Source organism: Stegostoma tigrinum, chromosome 2 (assembly GCF_030684315.1).
Source record: "Stegostoma tigrinum isolate sSteTig4 chromosome 2, sSteTig4.hap1, whole genome shotgun sequence".
Taxonomy (NCBI): Eukaryota; Metazoa; Chordata; class Chondrichthyes; order Orectolobiformes; family Stegostomatidae; genus Stegostoma; species Stegostoma tigrinum.
The window spans coordinates 22857007-22875854 of record NC_081355.1 but is presented as its reverse complement, the minus strand read 5'-3'; the positions used below and the strand labels follow the sequence as shown (position 1 = coordinate 22875854).

General features: G+C 43.5%; 1 protein-coding gene across 5 annotated transcripts in view; it reads left to right on the top strand.

Annotated features, from left to right (window-relative positions):
* The window catches only part of LOC125462486 (collagen alpha-6(VI) chain-like), a 164326-nt gene that overhangs the window by 19786 nt on the left and 125692 nt on the right, over positions 1-18848 (top strand). For all 5 annotated transcript variants that reach the window (XM_048552571.2, XM_048552580.2, XM_048552599.2 and 2 more), the window contains 4 exons: positions 697-1317; positions 2360-2923; positions 9509-10069; positions 12759-13343. In XM_048552571.2, coding sequence (XP_048408528.1) covers positions 697-1317; positions 2360-2923; positions 9509-10069; positions 12759-13343 — 2331 coding nt within the window. The remainder of the gene's footprint in view (positions 1-696; positions 1318-2359; positions 2924-9508; positions 10070-12758; positions 13344-18848) is intronic.

The window sequence follows — 18848 nt, the reverse complement described above, 5'->3', positions numbered from 1 at the left end:
ATGCGCAATGATTGAACCTGCATATCTTGCTGGGCAGAGAGTTCCAAAAAGCCATCAGCCTCTGAATGAAGAAATTCCCGCTCCTGTCAGTTCTGAAAGTCTGCTGTTTCCTCTGAGATAGTGTCCCTTGGTCCTAGAATTGTTAGCTAGGGGAAACATCCTCTCTGCAGCCACCCTGCTTGAGCTCTCAAAACATTTTGCAAACTTGAATGAGATCACCTCTCATTTTTCTAAACTTCAGAGAATGGACTCATTCTCTTTAGTTGTTCTTTGTAGAACATTACCTCCGCCCTAGAAATTGGCTTGGTGAGCATTTGTTGCATTTCATATTTTTTGTGTAAGATGTAAAGTATAAGTTTGAATTGCTAAGGAGATCAAAACTGCACTTAATACAGCAGAAGTGGGTTCCACCAAGGCTTTAATGAATTGCAGTAACGCACCTTAAAAGCTATATCCAAATTCTCCTGTAATAGTGTTCAGCAACCTATTTAAATTCCTAATTACTCACTGTATGTTTGAGCTTACTTTATGTGATTCACTTACTCGGACACCCAAGTGCCTCTGAATACCCTTTGAGCTGTATTTAAGGCAGGGGTTTGCTTCGCAAATTTCTAGGTTCAAGAACAGGAACACGCACTTAGCTTTCATAAAATTTAGCCACACTGTGCTTTTACAATGTTTTTTGTTTATTTTCAGTGTGCCAAACTGCTTCAGTCGCTGATGTTGCTTTCCTGGTGGATGAATCAAGCAGAATTGGGGAAGCAAACTTTCAACTGATCCGCAAATTTCTAAATAATTTTATCAAGGTGCTTGATATTGGATCAGAAAAAGTGCGAGTTGGTTTGGTTCAGTACAGCAATGCTCCAAGAGCACAGATTCACTTCACAACACTTCAAGACAAGGAAGAAATTCTCAAGCGCATTGCAAGTACACCTTATAGGGGCGGAAGCGCAAATACAGGAGCAGCTATTGACTTTCTCAAAGACAATTACTTTCAGCCAAGAACAAGTGGCAGAGAAACACAAGGGGTTCCTCAAATTGCAATTGTGGTTACTGATGGAAACTCCAATGATGATGTCAGGAAATCAGCTGCTGCCCTTCGGCGTCTCGGTGTTACAGTATACGCTTTGGGAACTAAAAATGTGAGTTTCAATCAGCTTGCAAGCATTGCCTCATATCCTCCAGAAAGTTTTGTTTCGCATGTGGAAAATTTTGAAAATTTAACATCGATTGAAAACATTCTCCAGAAGAAAATTTGCATTGAAATTGTCAAAACTACTGAAGTAAAAGCTGAAAAAATAACCCAGCTTTTCGAAGGTAAGAAGAATAAGTTTAGAATTCAGAGTAGACGGTGATTTTAGATGGAGAGACATATTTTCAGTTGATTTTCTAAAGGGTGTAGTGACACTGTACGTATTAAACATTATCTGTTGAATATTGTTGAATGTTAGAATTAAATAATAAACTGTACTAAGAGTTAAAAAATGTCAGAGTGAATGACAGACTTTGCTCCAATCACAGAATTGCAGAAGTGTTATGGTGCAGAAGGAGGCCATTTGGCTTGTTGTGCCCACACTATCTCATTAAATGAGCTTTATTGCCTAATGTCAATCTCCTGCTTTTTCCCCAAACCCTCCAAATGTTGACTATAACTGAGAGCTGTGATGCATCCGGAAATTGGCCTAAGTTTGTACTTTTTTAAGACTGTGGTTTCTGTAACCCTTCTGTCAGAATTGGGGTGAGTCATTGGAAGAACTCCCTTTTAAAATCGGACCTGATAGCTACATGTTAGGGAATGTTTATGCTGGAGAGGGGCAGCTAGGACTTCGCTGTTGGGATTGCAGCAGCTCCCAAATTGCATAAATGAGCAGAATGTAGACATTTGCAGATAAGAACAAAAGCAGCAGTAGCAGTAACAAAGCAGTAAATTTGGGGGACAGCTCAGATAATGTGTAACGTAGTGGAGTGATGTGAAATGAAAGTATTGTATACCTGCATTAAAGTAGGCAATGAACAAACTTAAGAATGGCTTTGAAATAGCTTGAAGTAATAAAGTTGTGGAAACCTGATGCTAACCAAGTCTAACCATACAGATCAATAAAGGTAGTAATATGCTGAATCGCTTGAGTTAAAATTGTAGGTAGTTGTAGTCGAGCTTAAAATGAGATGTTCAGCCCTGATCCTAGAGGCACATGAGCAATGTGCATGAACCGGAAGCATTGCAGAGAAGAGGTAATCCCTACAGTATGAAGAAAGCTTGGAAACATTTCTTTCAGGCTAGAACAGAGGTGTCTGAGAGGTGATCATTGATTAAAATACTCGGTTCATGTTTCTGTCTGTTGTTTGTTTTTCTCTTCAGGTTGTAAGGAAACTGAAGAAGCCGACATCTATTTCCTGATTGATGGATCAGGTAATCTACATTCGGAAGACTTCAGAGACATGAAAGATTTCATGCTCGATACAGTACGCATATTCCGTATTGGCAAAGACAAAGTAAGGATTGGTGTTGTCCAGTATGGGTCTACTACACAGACAGAATTCGACCTCACTAAATATACAAGTAAAAAACAAGTTGAAGAAGCAATTGAGAAAATGAGATTAATCGGAGGAACGACCTCAAAGACAGGTCAAGCATTGGTACAGATGAAAGAACTCTTCAACGAAGCAGATAAAACTCGTAAAAATCGAGTACGCCGCTTCCTGATCATTGTCACTAATGGAAAGTCAGAGGACGATGTTTCAAGACCTGCTGCAGAATTAAGGCAAAGGGGAGTCGATGTTTACGCTGTTGGTGTGGCAAAAGCTGAACGCAATGAACTTCAACAGATTGGAGGAGCACTTGGAAGAGTTTTTAACGCATCAAACTATGATGCTTTGAAGGAAATAAAACATAGGATTATACGGGATATGTGTGCTAAAGAAGGTAAGTGTTTATTATACGATTGAGGAATAAGTGTAGGTCACTCTGCCCTTTGAGCGTCCTCTGCTGTTTAATAAAATCATGGCTGATCTCATGTTATTCTCAACTCTACATTCCTGCATATTCCCAGTAATAGAGTCATCAAGTCATAGAGTCATACAGCATGAAAACAAATGCTTTGGTCCAACCAGCCCATGTCGAACACAATCCCAAACTGAACTCCGCTTGGCCTATATCCCTCAACGTGTGAAGTTATCCGTTGCTGAGTGGTGCTGACACCTTCTTTGCAGGCTGGAGCCTGCTTCAGAGCTTTGGAAACCACACATCGAGGTATACAGCACAAAAACAGACCCTTCGGTCCATCTTGTCCATGTCGACCAGATATCCTAAATTAATCTAGTCCTAGTTGCTACTGTTTGGCCCGTATCCCTCTAAATCCTTCCTATTCATGTACCCATTCAGATGCCTTTTATATGATGTGATTGTACCAACTTTCACCACTTCCTTTGGCAGCACCCTCTGAGTGAAAAGGTTACCCCTCAGGTCCTTTTTAAACCTTTCCTTTCTCACCTTAAACCTATATCCTCTAGTTTGGACTCCCCCTACCTTAGCTCTTCACCCTATCCATCTTGCATCCCTTTGGTAATTACAAATCTGCCTCCCTCTGCCTTAAAAGACATTTAAAGATTCTGCATCCACTGTCTTTTAAGGAAGGGAATTCCAAAGACAGTGGTCTTGTTCTTGCTGAAACGATAAAAAGTGCAAAGGTTTCTGTCTTAATATTGTATGCAGAGGATACTGGACATCTAAAGTTCGAATATCATTGGTATCAATGATACCTTTCACTAGGGGAAATGCATCTATGAATTTATCTCAACCGAGAGCCATTAGAATTTCTAGTTTTGCGTCTTTAATAATGTTATTGGAAATGCCTTAGTTCAGGTCTAGGAAGCAGAAATTTCAGCATGGAGATGAAATGTCATAATTTATTGACTCAGCCTAAATGTTTGGGGTGGTGACAGAGAGGGTGTTTTGATTGCGAGCCAGTGTACACTCAATAGCCAGCAACCTTTTTGGTTGTATTTTACCCCAGAGGTAACACAGGCCTAAACTGGAAGAATGGCAAGCTGCAGAAGTCTGTTTTTCTGCCAGTTGAGGAATCCCATTCAGAAGCTGAGGACCAAAACTAGAAATTTCTCATTTTGTCTTGTTGGCTTCTCAGTGGGTATTGTAGAAACCTGCCCAGCTCAGTCCTCTTCTTTGCCTCCATCCCATTAAATCCTTTCCAACCCTGGGGTCATTATAAAAAGGACAGTAACCTTGTGAAACCGACCATCAGAGAAAAAAAATGGAACAAGACCAGAAAGTGCTGGAAATGCTGAGCAGGTCTGGCAGCATCTGTGGAGAGAGAAACTAAGCTACAGTGTCGAGATGTGTATGATTACTTCTAAGTCTTCTTTGACCAAAATGTTAACTTTCTTTCACAATCCACAAAAGTTGCCAGGCAAGTTGAGTACTTTATGTTCTTATCACAGATTTCCAGAATGATTCCACGTCTAATAAGGTTTAGATGTCAGGTGTTATCTGTTCTCTGTTGGGAAGATCTCTTTTTACTGAAGAATGGCTAAAATCTCACTCTGGTGGTTTCTGCAAGTCTACTCTATTTATACTATGGTACATTTTACGTTTCTGGGCAAATACATCTCTTTCAGGTACAGTGTGTTCTGTCTTTATAGACTCTAGCACATGACTGCTGATTTCACTGTTCCAATATCATAGGTATCACCATCTCATTACTTTATATTCTTCCTCTCCACAAGCGACATATCAGCATTTTAACAACATGCTTAAACTATTTCCTTGTTTACTTGCATTGTCACGACCTCTGTACAAAATCTGACTTACTCAGGTTAAGCCTTACAGATCCTGTTCTTGTCATTATTCATCTAAGGTGATGGCCTTCAATCATTTTGCTGACTCAACCACCATTCTGTGCAGCAATTGATATAGTCTTCCTATCATTATCTCAAAGTTTGGCAGCCAGTAGATACCAGCCTCACCACACCCTCATGGCACAGCTCTGCCTCTGTTGTGCACTTACTGTTGTACTATCTGACTCGCTTTCAATCCAGTTTTGTGCTTTAAGGCTGGCTTCCATCATTATAATGTTGCTGCCGGGTTATTTTGCAGGTATAGGTATCCAACTTGTGGATTCGACCAGGGCTCCTTTGTCGCTGTCTTAGCGTGCACTCATTTTTTGCCAGCTTGGATACTCAAGCATCACTACATTGTCTTGATGTGCTTTGCTTTATTGAACTTCATTCCATCAGTAGAAGTTTAAAGGCTTGCAGTCCTAATGACCTGCCTTCCCACTTTTTGCAGATACAAAGCTAGGCAACATTTCTTGGATAATCTACTTCCCAGAGACATGCTCTTGCTTTGTTTGCTTATTTGAAGATTTAGATTTGCAGAAAATGTCCTGGCTTTCCCTGTTGGAAGCACACACAAGAGCAGAGGGTATAGGAATACACCAATGCACGCACTGTAGCATTTTTTTCATGTTCGGTTACGGAATGAGGCCATCACTGGCTAGGCCAGCATTTACTGCCCATCCCTAATTGCCCAGATTAAGCATCAAACACTTTGCTCTCGGTCTGGAGCCACATGTAGGCCAGAACAGGTAAGAATAGCAGTTTCCTTCCCTAAAGGACGTTAGTGAACCAGACGGGCTCTTTTGTTCAGACAATTGACAATGGATTCTTGGTTCAGTTCCAGATTTTCAGTGAATTCAAATTCACCATCTACTGGGAGTAGAGTTTGAACCAAGGTCCCCAGAATATTTCCTGGGTCTCTCGACTAACAGTCCAGCGGTAATACCACTAGGCCGTCACCTCCCCCTGCCAAATTTTTCTTACTGTCTAATAATTCCAGCTGACAAAGTGAAAGAACTTTAGGGGAAATTGTTTAATATTGACAACTAGTTAGGATAGAGTGGAATTATTAGTGTTCTGCGCTTTTTGGGCCATGGGGAAAGTTTTCAGAATCTTGGCTGCCAGCAACGGCAATCAGAACATCATGAAGACACATGATTGATGGTGCTGAAGGAATCTTTTTGGGATAACACTCCGAAAATCCACTCGGAATGTGTCTGTATCAAGCAAAATACTGTGGATGCTGGAACCCTGAAGTAAAAACTGAAAATGCTGGAAATTCTCAACAAGCCAGGGGCTATCTGTGGAGACAGCAACACAGTTAATGTTTCAGGTCAAAGGTATGTCACTGTTCTAAAGAAAGCTCTTTGATCTGAAACATTAGGGTGGGCTGGTATCCTTGAGATGGGCAGTAGGCGTTGGCTAAGATCCTGACTGGACATGCCAGTCTCATGAACTACCAGCTCGATCAGGGTCTTCTTAGCTGTGGATATCGGGCATTAGGTATCTGTACATGCTGGCTGAAACTGAAAACATAGCAGAGGCAGCCACAGGGGTGAAGATTACCCCACAAACAACCCTTATTAAGTCTTCCATGGCTCCATGTTGTGGATTTTCCCTCGTCCCATGCCCTGTGCTCAAAATACTCCTCCCTGTTGAGATATCACATTGCTGGCCATTATACACTATATAGAAGCATCAAACCCGATTGTGAAAGTTAGAGTAAACATTTTTAAAAAGTGATTCATTAATAATTTTCTAGTGTTTTAGGAAAAGCTCCCTTGACTGTAATCCAATAATTGTGCCAATGAACTAGACCCTTTAAGATTTCAATTGCTGAAACCCCACGGTAATTGAAAATACTTAACCTTGTGCGAACATACTTTGTGAAATTGCTAACAGAAATGAGACAGAGCTACCAATCAAGCAGAGCTACATGTATGCCAGGTCTCAATTGGATGTGTGGATTGTCAGACAACAGTATTTTTGCTGAGAGCCTAGACTTCCAATAAAGAACTGACATACATCCCTGATAGATTGACAGCTCTGTGTGGCTAACCTGCAGCAATTTAACAATGTTTATGGTCGCAGGTTAAGTGGTGTCATGGTTCTTGTCTCTCAGCTAAGGGCGATTGACACCTTTATAAGGCTGTGGCATTGAAGTTTTAACATCATGGAAAGTTATAAAAGTGTTTTTTTATATACATACAGCTGTCACTGTCAAGTTAATTGCTTCTACACAGTGTTGGGTGGGTGAATGGGTATATACCTTGGCATTGACACATTGGCCATCTCAGTTGTTTGGGGGGAGGCTACCTTGGCATGGGTACATGACGAGCTGTAGGTTAAGGAAGGCATTGCCGGACATGGGGGTCATGACAAATTCCTTTTCGAATGCACCTAATGTGGCCCAATTTGATGAAAATTGTAGAGGAGTAGGCTATGCCTGTGGCCACAGATTGGAAGAACTAGATGTCTGCACATGGCCTGAACCAGCCTACACCCTTTAAACATGCTCCTGGAGATTGAGAAGCCAAGGAATGCTGGTGGGAATTCAAGTTTCTGCCGCCGTTTTTATTGGTTTCCCAAGACAACCGTCTTGTTTGAGAGTCAGGCTGATTTATTCTGTTCCTCTCTCAACAGAGGCTGTCTCATCTCCTGAGTCATCCCAGCATTTTCTGTTTTTATTCTATATGTTTGAGTGTAATTATTTGTTATTCGGAGCTGTAATTAGGCCTGTATTAATATGGGTATAATTACACAAAGAAGTCAGAATAAGGGTAACAAGTTTGAAAAGTGTTCTCCTAATTACTTTTTAAATGTAGATTTCTTTCATGTGATGGGCGTTGCTGGCCAGGACAACATTTGTTGCTCCTTCCTGACTGCCCCAAGAAATGGATGGCAAGACGCATTCTTAAATTGTTCGAGTGTAACCCTCAGCCTCTGGATTACTGATTAACACTGCACCAGAGTCTCCCATGTATTTCTACTGCACTTGACAAGGCAATAAAGTCGCCGTAGTCCTCTAAGACCGCAGTTCTGCTGTCTCACTAAAGACGAAACTGGTGACTTAACCTGAGGGTCACCATGCCTCACGTGATGGGAGAGGTTGAGAGAGCAGGTGCTGAGCCAGTGAACGAATTGAACCCATGCTGATAGGCCAGCCATTCAACCCACTGAGCTAACCTAGCCCCTTAAACATGCTAGGATAAGAAATCTAGCATTGCATTATTCAAATCTCGCTGAACTGCTGCCACTTTCAGCTGAGAAAAGACCTGCTGTGCATGAACAAGGTCTGCAGTAGAATCAGCAAATAGGGACATTTCCAACACCCTTTGAGCAAAGATTGTTATTTTATGTTAAGAACTGTACAACAAAGGAACATGCCCTTCTGCCCACGATGGTGTGGCGAACATGATGCCAGATTAAACTAATCCCTTCTGCATGCTCTAGGTCTATAGCCCTCCATTCTTTGCATATTCCTGTGCTTAAATGCCCCAGTTGCATCTGCTGCCACCACCATCCCTAGCATTCCAGATTCCGACCATTCTCTGTGCAAAAACATTTGTCCCTCACTTCTCCTTTTGAACTTTGCCCCTCTCACCTTAAGTGTATGCCCTTAGTATTAGACATTTCAGCTCTGGGAAAACAATTATAATCATCAACCCTAACAATGCAGCTCATAATTTTATTGACTTCTATCAGTCTCCCCTCGGCCTTCACTGCTCCAGAGAAAACAATCTAAGTTTTTCTAGCCTCTCCTTATACCTCATACCCTGAAATCCAGGAAGCATCCTGGTAAACCTTTTCTGCACCCTCCCCAAAGCCTCCACATCCTTCCAGTAATGTTTGTGACCAGAACTGAGCACCATGTTCTAAATGTGGTCTAACCAAAGTCTTACAAAGCTGCAACATGATTTCCTGGCTATTGTACTCAATGCCTGATCAATAAAGGCAAGCATACCAATCACTTTTTTTACCACCCAATCTACTTGCTTGGCCACTTTCAAGGAGCTATGAATTTGAACCCCAAGATCCCTCTGTACATCAACGCTGTTTAGGGCCCTGCCATTAACTGTATACTTCTCCTTAACATTTGATCTCCCAAAGTGCAGCACCTCACACTTATTGGAATGAAACTCCATCTGCCATTTCTGCAACTGATCTATAACTACTGTATCCTTTGACAACCTTCTGCACTATTCACCACTCCACTGAACTTTGTGTTGTCTGCAAACCTACCTACCCACCTATCTACGTTCTCATTCAGATCAATTATATAAATCACAAAGAGCAAAGGTCCCAGCACGGATCCCTGTGGAACACGATTAGGCCTGAGCCTCCAGCCAGAAAACCCGCCCACTGCCTTCACTGGGCAAGACAGTTCTGAATCCACGAGGCCAAGTCACTTCATCTTCACCCACCCAAAGACCCACGCATCTTAATCTTCTGGCTGAGCCTACAGTGAGGGACCTTGTCGAAAGCCTTACCAAAATCTGTGTAGACAACATCCACTGCTCTACCCTCATCAATCACCTTTGTCATCTCCTTGAAAAATTCAATCAAGTTAGTAAGATATGGGAAGATTGAATAACTGCAAATAATTTGATGACAAGTGACAAAATTGCAAACGTATTTTTGCTTTATTTTCCTCTAGCCTGCAGTAAATTGGAGGTGGCAGACATCATTTTTCTGATCGATGGTTCAAGGAGTATATGGATTGTAAACTTTAACAAAATGAAAATGTTCATAGAAACCTTGATCAACTCAACTGAAGTCGGTGAAACCAGAGTCCAAGTTGGTTTAATACAGTTCAGCTCACAAACAAGATTGGAATTCCAACTCAATCAATACCATGAGAAAGCAGAACTACTGAACGCTGTTCGGAATGTTCAGCAGTTGAATGAACAGACACTTACAGGCAGCGCATTGAGATTTACAGCTGAATACTTTGATAGCTCGAAAGGAGGTCGCCCAAATGAGCGGCAGACCCTAATTGTGATTACAGATGGAGAGGCAGAGGATGAGGTGTATGAACCTGCCAAAGCCATCAGGGACAAAGGGGTTAATATTTTTGCCATTGGTATCATCAATGCTAATAACACCCAGCTTGTGGAGATCGCAGGTTCCCAAGACAAAGTTTATCATGTGGAAAACTTTGATGCCCTAAAGGATTTGGATAAATTGATATCATTTGAAGTGTGCAGTCCATTTGAAGGTGAGTTTCTGAAGTTTCCAAATTACTTTGAAGATTATTGGAATGATTCCACAGTGGGAGAACATTTTCAAATATTTGATGGTGGTGAAAGTCTCACTCACTGGTGTTAAATTCTGGAAACTCAATGGTGCTTTGCTGGATAGCAAAACTCCTGTTATATGTTTTGCCAGACAGCAGGTTAATCATTGAGGACAGACCCTAAAAACTAGGCTTACTGTGTCTCAAGTTGGAATTATTACTTCTTTTTTCTCCTCCACTCCTTCAGATGGTCATATTTGTTGACGTATCATTATTTTAGACATTACTGCCTGTGCAGTAAATCAGCCAAACGTCCTCTCTTCACAGGTGACCGAAGCAAGGTTATTTGACTCTAGAAACCATCACAGCTGGGCCTTGTCCTGCTGGACCATTCAACACTATATACTGGCTTCAAAGAGATGAGGAGCGTAATGTGGGGGTAATGTGGTGTGGGGCTTTGATGACAAAAGACAGAGCAAGAAGCTGGAATAAGAGATAACAAAGTGTGGAGCTGGATGAACACAGCAGGCCTAGCAGCATCTCAGGAGCACAAAAGCTGACGCTTCGGGCCTAGACCCTTCATCAGAGAGGGGGATGGGGAGAGGGTTCTCTAATAATTAGAGAGAGAGGGGGAGGCAGACCGAAGATGGATAGATGAGAAGATAGGTGGAGAGGAGACAGACAAGTTAAAGAGGTGGGGATGGAGCCAGTAGAGGTGAGTGAAGGTGGGGAGCTGGGGAGGGGATAGGTCAGTCCAGGGAGGACAGACAGGTCGGGGGGGGGGGGGGGGCGGGATGAGGTTAGTAGGGAGGAAATGGAGGTGTGGCTTTGGTGGGAGGAGGGATAGGTGAGAGGGAGAACAGGTTAGGGAGGCGGGGACGAGCTGGGCTGGTTTTGGGATGCATTGGGGGGAGGGGAGATTTTGAAGCCTGTAAAGTCCACATTGATACCATTGGGCTGCAGGGTTCTCAAGTGGAATAGGAGTTGCTGTTCCTGCAACCTTCGGGTGGCATCATTGTGGCACTGCAGGAGGCCCATGATGGACATGTCGTCTAAGGAATGGGAGGGGGAGTTAAAATGGTTCACGACTGGGAGGTGCAGTTGTTTATTGCGAACCGAGTGGAGGTGTTCTGCAAAGCGGTCCCCAAGCCTCTGCTTGGTTTCCCTGATGTAGAGGAAGCCACAATGGGTACAGCGGATGCAGTATACCACATTGGCAGATGTGCAGGTGAACATCTGCTTGATGTGAAAAGTCATCTTGGGGCCTGGGATGGGGGTGAGGGAGGAAGTGTGGGGGCAAGCGTAGCACTTCCTGTGGTTGTAGGGGAAGGTGCTGGTTGTGGTGGTGTTGGAGGGGAGTATGGAGTGGACAAGGGAGTCCCAGAGAGAGTGATCTGTTCGGAAGGCAGACAAGGGTGGGGATGGAAGAATGTCTTTGGTGGTGGGTTCGGATTGTAGATGGTGGAAGTGTCAGAGGATGAATGCGTTGCATCCGGAGGCTGGTGGGGTGGTATGTGAGGATAAGGGCGATTCTCTTCTGGCGGTTATTGTGGGGGCAGAGTGTGAGAGATGAGTTGCAGGAAATGCGGGAGACACGGTCGAGGGCGTTCTGGACCACTGCGGGGGGGATGTTGTGATCCTTGAAGTTTGAGGACATCTGTGATGTATGGGAGTGGAATGCCTCACCCTGGGAGCAGATGTGGTGGAGGCGAAGGAATTGGGAATAGGGGATGGAATCTGTGACTATGTCAGTGGTGGAAGGCAAGGGAAGGAAAATAAAAACAAAAGCATGGAATTGGATGTAGGTGGGAGATAGATTAGGCTTAGGGTTAGGTTTAGAAGGTGACACTGGCCAGAATAATCCTCTGCCCTCCCACCACAGGCTGCTACAGCCCTGTAGCCACATGGCTAACCTTGGCTAATAAACTGTCCACTTGCCACTGATAGAGTACTAAAATTCCCCCACCATCCAGCCTCTGCTTACACAGTGCACTGACTGAATCTTGCCCAATACGATTTGATAGAAACAACCAGGGTAGAAAGACCCCTTCCCTCTAAGAAGTGATTTGTAGGCTTATTTATCTCATTGTTAAATAAAGTGAAACCCAGTGTTTGGGTGATCACGTCAAATTCTGAAGTGATGGGGGAGGAAGTCGACTTTTGCTGCGATATTCTGTAACATTTCTGTGTGAGAAATATAAGCTGTTCTGTTTTCTTCACCATTATCAAAAGTGCGTTTGACATAAATTCTACCTGAACTCGGAATGTCGGGGCTGGTTAAAGTCAGAGGTTGGGGATGTGTGTGCCCTGGGCAATAAGGGTCCTGGAAACTGGACGAGCACTAGTGCCCATGAATTCTCTCCTGGGCCCTGCTGTAACCCTTCCCTCACTGTGGCCAATTTGTACTGCATACCATAAATGGACATGGTATTGTCTCAGAAGTTCAATGCCCAGAATTGAGGGTACCTTCCTTAAATGGAAACATTTTATAGGAAAGGACTTGTTTAGGCCCCAGCTTTCGGTCTGGACCTGAACCAATAACTTGACTTTTCTGTTTCCAGATTATTCCAGATCTGCTATGAATTTTGTCATCTGCTTTTATTTAAGATATCAAGCATTTGCCTTTTGTTTTTGCTTCTACTGATTGCATGTTGGACTATTTTCTAAACAGAGTGCGGGAGGATCGAAGTTGCAGACATTGTCTTTGTTCTGGATGGATCAGACAGCATAAATAAACCTCAGTTTGACAGCATGAAGAACTTCCTGATGTCAGTCGTGAACCGTTCTGAAGTTGACAAGGATAATGTTCGCTTTGGTGCTATTGTATACGGAAACAATCCACAGACTATATTCAGGCTGGATAGCTTCACGAGCAAAGCCGAAATCAGAAATGCACTTTGGGGATTACAGAAGGAGACACGTGGACCTAGGTACACAGTGAAGGCTCTGAAACTAGCAAGGAACCTTCTAACTGCAGAGAAGGGTGGTCGAGGAAAAAGCAAATCCAATGTGCCACAGTTCATTATTCTCATCACTGATGGAAAAGTCACAGATTCAGAAGACATACAGCCCGTAGCGAATGAACTCAAGAAAGATGGTGTTGAAGTCTATGCCATTGGTGTAGCTGGTGCTAACAAGCAAGAACTTCTGTTGATCACGCAATTAGCAGACAATTACTATGATGCTCCAGATTTTGGTTATTTGGAGCAGTTATCCCCTATAATTTCTCAGTTGCTGTGTAATGAAACAAAACCAGGTGAGTAGTTGGTTCAAAAAGAAAATTGTGTCAGTCAAGGAACCTGGGACATAAACTATATCCAGACCTTTGCATGCATTATCCAGATTAACATGCTAAAAGCTCAATGTAAAGTTAATTATTAGTTTGTTATGGACCAGAGCAGACTCCCCTCAAAATATTTTAAGAAGGTAGCCTCGACCCTAACCTTTTCTTATTTTAAGGGTAGATGAGAAGTGATGTGTTCCAGATGCAATGCGACTGGTCAAACTACTCAACATTAAGCAAAACACAATTTATTTAAATACTATAGTTAAAATACAAACAAAAGAAAGAGAAATTTGGAATAACTTAACTACTGGAAAGCTTAACTGATTAATAGATACAGTACCAGTTACTAAATAAGTGTTCTAATAGACGAATATCTATCAACACAGGCCTTGGCCAAAACACAGATTCAGACACAGAGTCTCACATGCTGTTCTCCAATCCAGGAGGAGAAAAAAACACATCAAGACACCATTCAGAGAAAGGAGCAGATACGAATCATTCCCTGAAACTTCCAACTCGTTTGATATCCCAAAGGCTTATGCTTAAACGTCGACCTAAAAAACTGAGAAAAAGAGCAGCAAGTCTGGTCTGTGACATTTGCCCACAGTCAGGCTGCATCCATTGTTCCCATTTTAAAAAAAACCCAAGGCCTGTTTACTTTCTTAGAGACATCTTGTTCCCTCTGCCTTCCAAACTCTCTTTCAAAAAATAACCGTTTAAAGTGATAGTATTGTCACAAATCAAAACTAACCTGACTCACTGATTCTGTGAAACTTCAGTTTCAGAAAATAAATAAAAAAGCATGGAAGACCAAACCTACTGGATAATCTCTCTTGGAAATCAATGTGCCATTGGAAGGTCTGGCTAAGTGAGCTTTTAAGAAGGCAATGATTTTCTGGCTTTAACCAAGATTATCATTTGTATCATGTAAAAGAGTTGAAATAGCTTCAGAATTTACTTACGACTGACCCCTAGAATAAGGCAAAATAGTGTGGAATCTGGAAATCTGAACAAAAAGCAGAAAGCGCTCTAAAATGTTCGGCAGATGAAATTTGATGGAAATGAGAAGGGTTTAATCCATTGATTGCAAAGTGGTCATGTGCTTGACTGCATTCTGGGAAGAGGTGCAACATAAACATCAAACAGGCTATAAACAAGGAACAGTGGTCCTTCCCTGATGTTAAGACAATCAAATTGTAAGTGTCACCCACCAAGAGCTGTTAGCCAAATAGTAGCAAGCAGTTCGTCATTGCTCGACAGTGCCACCATGGACAGATGGTTATTACTGGTAATGCAAATACCAAAGACCCAGGGTTGGCAAGAGACCCAAGCCAGAGTTGAATGATAGATAATAAAGTGTGAAGCTAGATGAACACAGCAGGCCAGGCAGCATCTCAGGAGCACAAAAGCTGATGTTTCGGGCCTAGACCCTTCATTCTCTCTGATGAAGGGTCCAGGCCCGAAACGTCAGCTTTTGTGCTCCTGAGATGCTGCTTGGCCTGCTGTGTTCATCCAGCTTCACACTTTATTATCTTGGATTCTCCAGCATCTGCAGTTCCCATTATCACAGAGTTGAATGATGACAGGAAGGAGGACTTGTGATGGGGGTTGGGGGTGGGGGGTAGGAGTTTTAGCAGCAAGAGGACAGGGGGTGACTCTCCGCTTGCAACCTTATTCTGATGTGTCCCTCGATTAGCCCAAGGCACCAAAACACCTCTGTCCCAAACCTTTTCTCCCAAAGCCCTGAACACGGTGAACACCAGCAGCAGCATCGATTGAATAGCCACAGTTGGTGGCAGTCTGTCTGTGAGCCATCCTGGCCTAATGTAAGCAGTGGAGAGGTTGGGAAGGCAGCGGGGTACGCTGCCCTCTGACATTAAATGCCACCCTGTCATCACCAAACTCATCTCAGGGTATGCTGTTAAGTTTAGGTCAATGGATCTGTTAACATCTGAGAGGAGAGAAGCAGAGTTAATGGGCAGGAGTATTTTTCTCAGCAATTTGAGGGAGTTTGAAGGCAGCCACTTGGGGTGGTGTGGAACTGTTAGAAAAAAAATGGAGTGTGTTTGGCCAGATGTCCACTGTATTCATGTCACCTCAAGAATTTAATAACATTGGGACCCTTGGGCTGTGCTGTTTTACTATCAAGATGGCGGAACATAAATTGAGGTATTCAAGGCCAATTAAGTTCAATTTTTTGCCTCTTTTCTTATTATTTTAATACTACACAGATATCCTATCTGATGAACGAGGTAGCAAGCAAATTCTGGTATCTGGAAAACCAGTGTTCATTGATTGGAAGGGCGTCCAAAGTGGCCACTGCTAAGCTTTAGCAGAAGGAGTGAAGTGGGTAGCTCTATGGGGCTTGTTACCCATGGTTGCACAGCACAGTGACACTAGCCTTGAGCAAAGAACTCAAGATTTGGGAGACTCTGTTGAGAAGAAGTGTCAGCTGAGTGGGGAGGGAGGTCTAAACATTGGTGGACTCATCAGTGCCAACAAGAGAAACGCTTTGGGTGGGTATGCCGTAAAAGTGGAGTATGCCAGTTGGGATCTGCAAATTGGCAAGTCTCTACCAGTTGAGCCTGATACATCTCCAAATGACCAAGCCCAGTGCCAGTGAAGACTGCGGCTCTGCATGGAGACCACCACTGACCTCATCACAAGGTCCAGCTGAGACCCTGGAAATGACTGACCCCCAATATCAGAGCCGCTGAAGACCATTGTGGCTTCAACTTATACCCCTCTTTCCGGGGATCTTACAGTGACATCTGTAGAATCTCTCTGTCCGTGGGGCATTGGTGATCAGTACTGCATTGAAGAGATCCAGAGATCATGTGGGCTCTCACACTGATTGGAAAATCAGTCAGAAGGGGTTGTGGTATTTGGGTCCCTCATTAGACTCCCCAGGGTAAAGTGTCATCAACTGCACACATGCTCCTCCAGAACAGCCACTAATCTCTTTCAACAAGAAGGGGTCCCTACATTAACATCCAACTGGTCTGCGACCACCAAAAATAGATCTTTCAGGTGTGTTCCCATTTCCCAGGGAGCTGTTCCTGCTCCAGCAATTACAGAGTGCAGCAGCTTTTCTGGCCCCTGCTGTGTCCTTTCAAGAATGTACAGTGAGGAATATGGGTTCACTACTAAGGATAGTGCTGTTAATACATGTGAGAAACATACGCACCTCAAGAAGGGAGAGACATGACTTCTGTCATGGACCAGTTTGAATGATTAGATTCCCTACAGTGTGGAAACAGGCCCTTCGGCCCAACAAGTCCACACCACCCCTTGGAGCATCCCACCCAGACCCATCCCCTCATTACCCACACACCCCTGAACACTATGGGCAATTTAGCATGGCCAATCCACCTAGCCTGCACATCTTTGGACTGTGGGAGGAAACCGGAGCATCTGGAGGAAACCCACACAGATACGTGGAGAATGTGCAAACTCCGCACAGGCAGTTACCCGAGGCTGGAATCGAACCTGGGTCCCTGGCGCTGTGTAGCTGCAGTGCTAACCACTGAGCCACTGTGCCACCCCATCCAGTATTTTCAAATATGAAGTGTCCCCACCAATCTGGTACAGCCATTCAGTATGCCCCAATTAGAGATTTGCTTAATGTGGAGGTCTGTTGCGAAGTGCACTGCCTAGCAGTATAGAGGATCAGGGGAGGGAGGCAGTGAGCACCATGATGCCTCCTCTGAGGTAAGGCTGTGAGTGATCAGATCTGACAGAAGTTGAGGTACTCCTTAGACCATAGACAAAGAACAATGATGTACACATGAGGCATACTAAAGGTGCCTGTCGATATTGTCTAATCACTTGTTCAGAGATTATCACACATGTCTGGAGCAGGAGGGATTTGTGCTGGGCCTCCTGGCTCAGAGATAACGGGACTGTCACTGCAGCACAAGAGACCCAAGGTGACTGAATGCAAAACTATTTCCTGTGATCTGTTGCCTTTTGGGAAAGATTCTAATAAGTCCTCAACTTTTAGTCAGCCCTGCCATCGTTTCCTTTATTTTGCATCCCATTGCCTGGTACACACACAGGTGCACAGCTGAAAAGCTGAACAGATACACCTTCAGCTCTCACTTCAAAGCTATTGAGCAAGCAAAGATACCGGCATGACAAGCAGCTCCAGTAAGCAACAGAAGACAAACTTATCGAGGTATCGCAATTACTGCGCAATCCAAATACAGCCAGAGACTCTTTTAACTCTCTGGCGAGGGATCCTAAGAGGTGTACCTCAGGTAGAGGCCTTGGTAACCTTGCTGCTGTATGTACTTGGAAGACCTGGAGGGTTCCAGTTTGTTGAGAACTTCAGTCATCATGCCTCCTTGAGGTCATCGCTGTCATCCATGCAAGTGCCAAGCGTCTTGGACCATGTCTTGAAGGAAGCCCCCACACACAGAAGGAAGACGCTACTTCATCCTTACAACTCTGGCTCACTTGAGAAGAAATAGCTCCTGATGGAGAATTCATGTGGCTTACCCCCTTATTGCCTTGTGACTGATGAGTACCGCCTATACAATAAAGCAGTTAGGCTTTAGGTCTACATGCATGTCCGGCATCCATTGGCCAGTCAACTGATTCTAGTTCTCCACGAATATCACTCATCTTCAAGAAAAATGTCAATGATGCATCCATCAGAGACACTATTTCTGGTCTAGATAGGCACTTCCATCTTCCGTACAGTGTTGCTTCTGGAGTTCCATTAGATGTCTCTCTGCCATATCTACATTTATAGCCTATTTGTGTTGCCAAAACCTTCACAAGCATATCATTAGCCTTGGGCTCTGGCAGCCCCCCAGCTACTAATGACCTTCACTATCAAGGTTTCTGGAGGTAACAGCCGCAATGTTTGTGACTCTGCATTCAATCACAAAGGCACATTCCCTGAGATAAGAGCATGTGTACCGGTGGAGATATGGGGAATGATGTGCCTGTATCCAATGTGATTCCTCCTTCTCTTGATGGCTCGCCGCAGTTTTACGAAGTATCCTTGTTTAATCTTAACTCTGACCTGTGTGACAGAAAAGAACCAAATAAGTATTAAGGGATTCACATTGCCTCATTTCCAAGTCATACTTATACTGGAGATCCATGGAACCAAAGTTGTTCACATAGGCACCATGTCATATGCGTGCCAGGAGGAACTGCAGTCGTTTTTATGAAATCTGAAAACGTGTCGTAGCTTCAGTGCCGTGAACAAGTCCAAAGTCTCCTGCTCCTCCATGGGTGATTATATGGAACTACAGTACCCTTTGGCCAGTATTAGTTGGCTTACTAGTATTATCACAAGACTATTGATCCAATGACCCAGGTAGTGTTCTGACACCCAGTTTGAACTTTGCTATCTCTGTAGATGAAATTTGAATTCCTTAAAAATCTGGTATTTAAAATCTAACGATAACTCAGAGATCAGTATCAGCAGGTGGAAAACCCATCTGAATCACTAATGTTCAT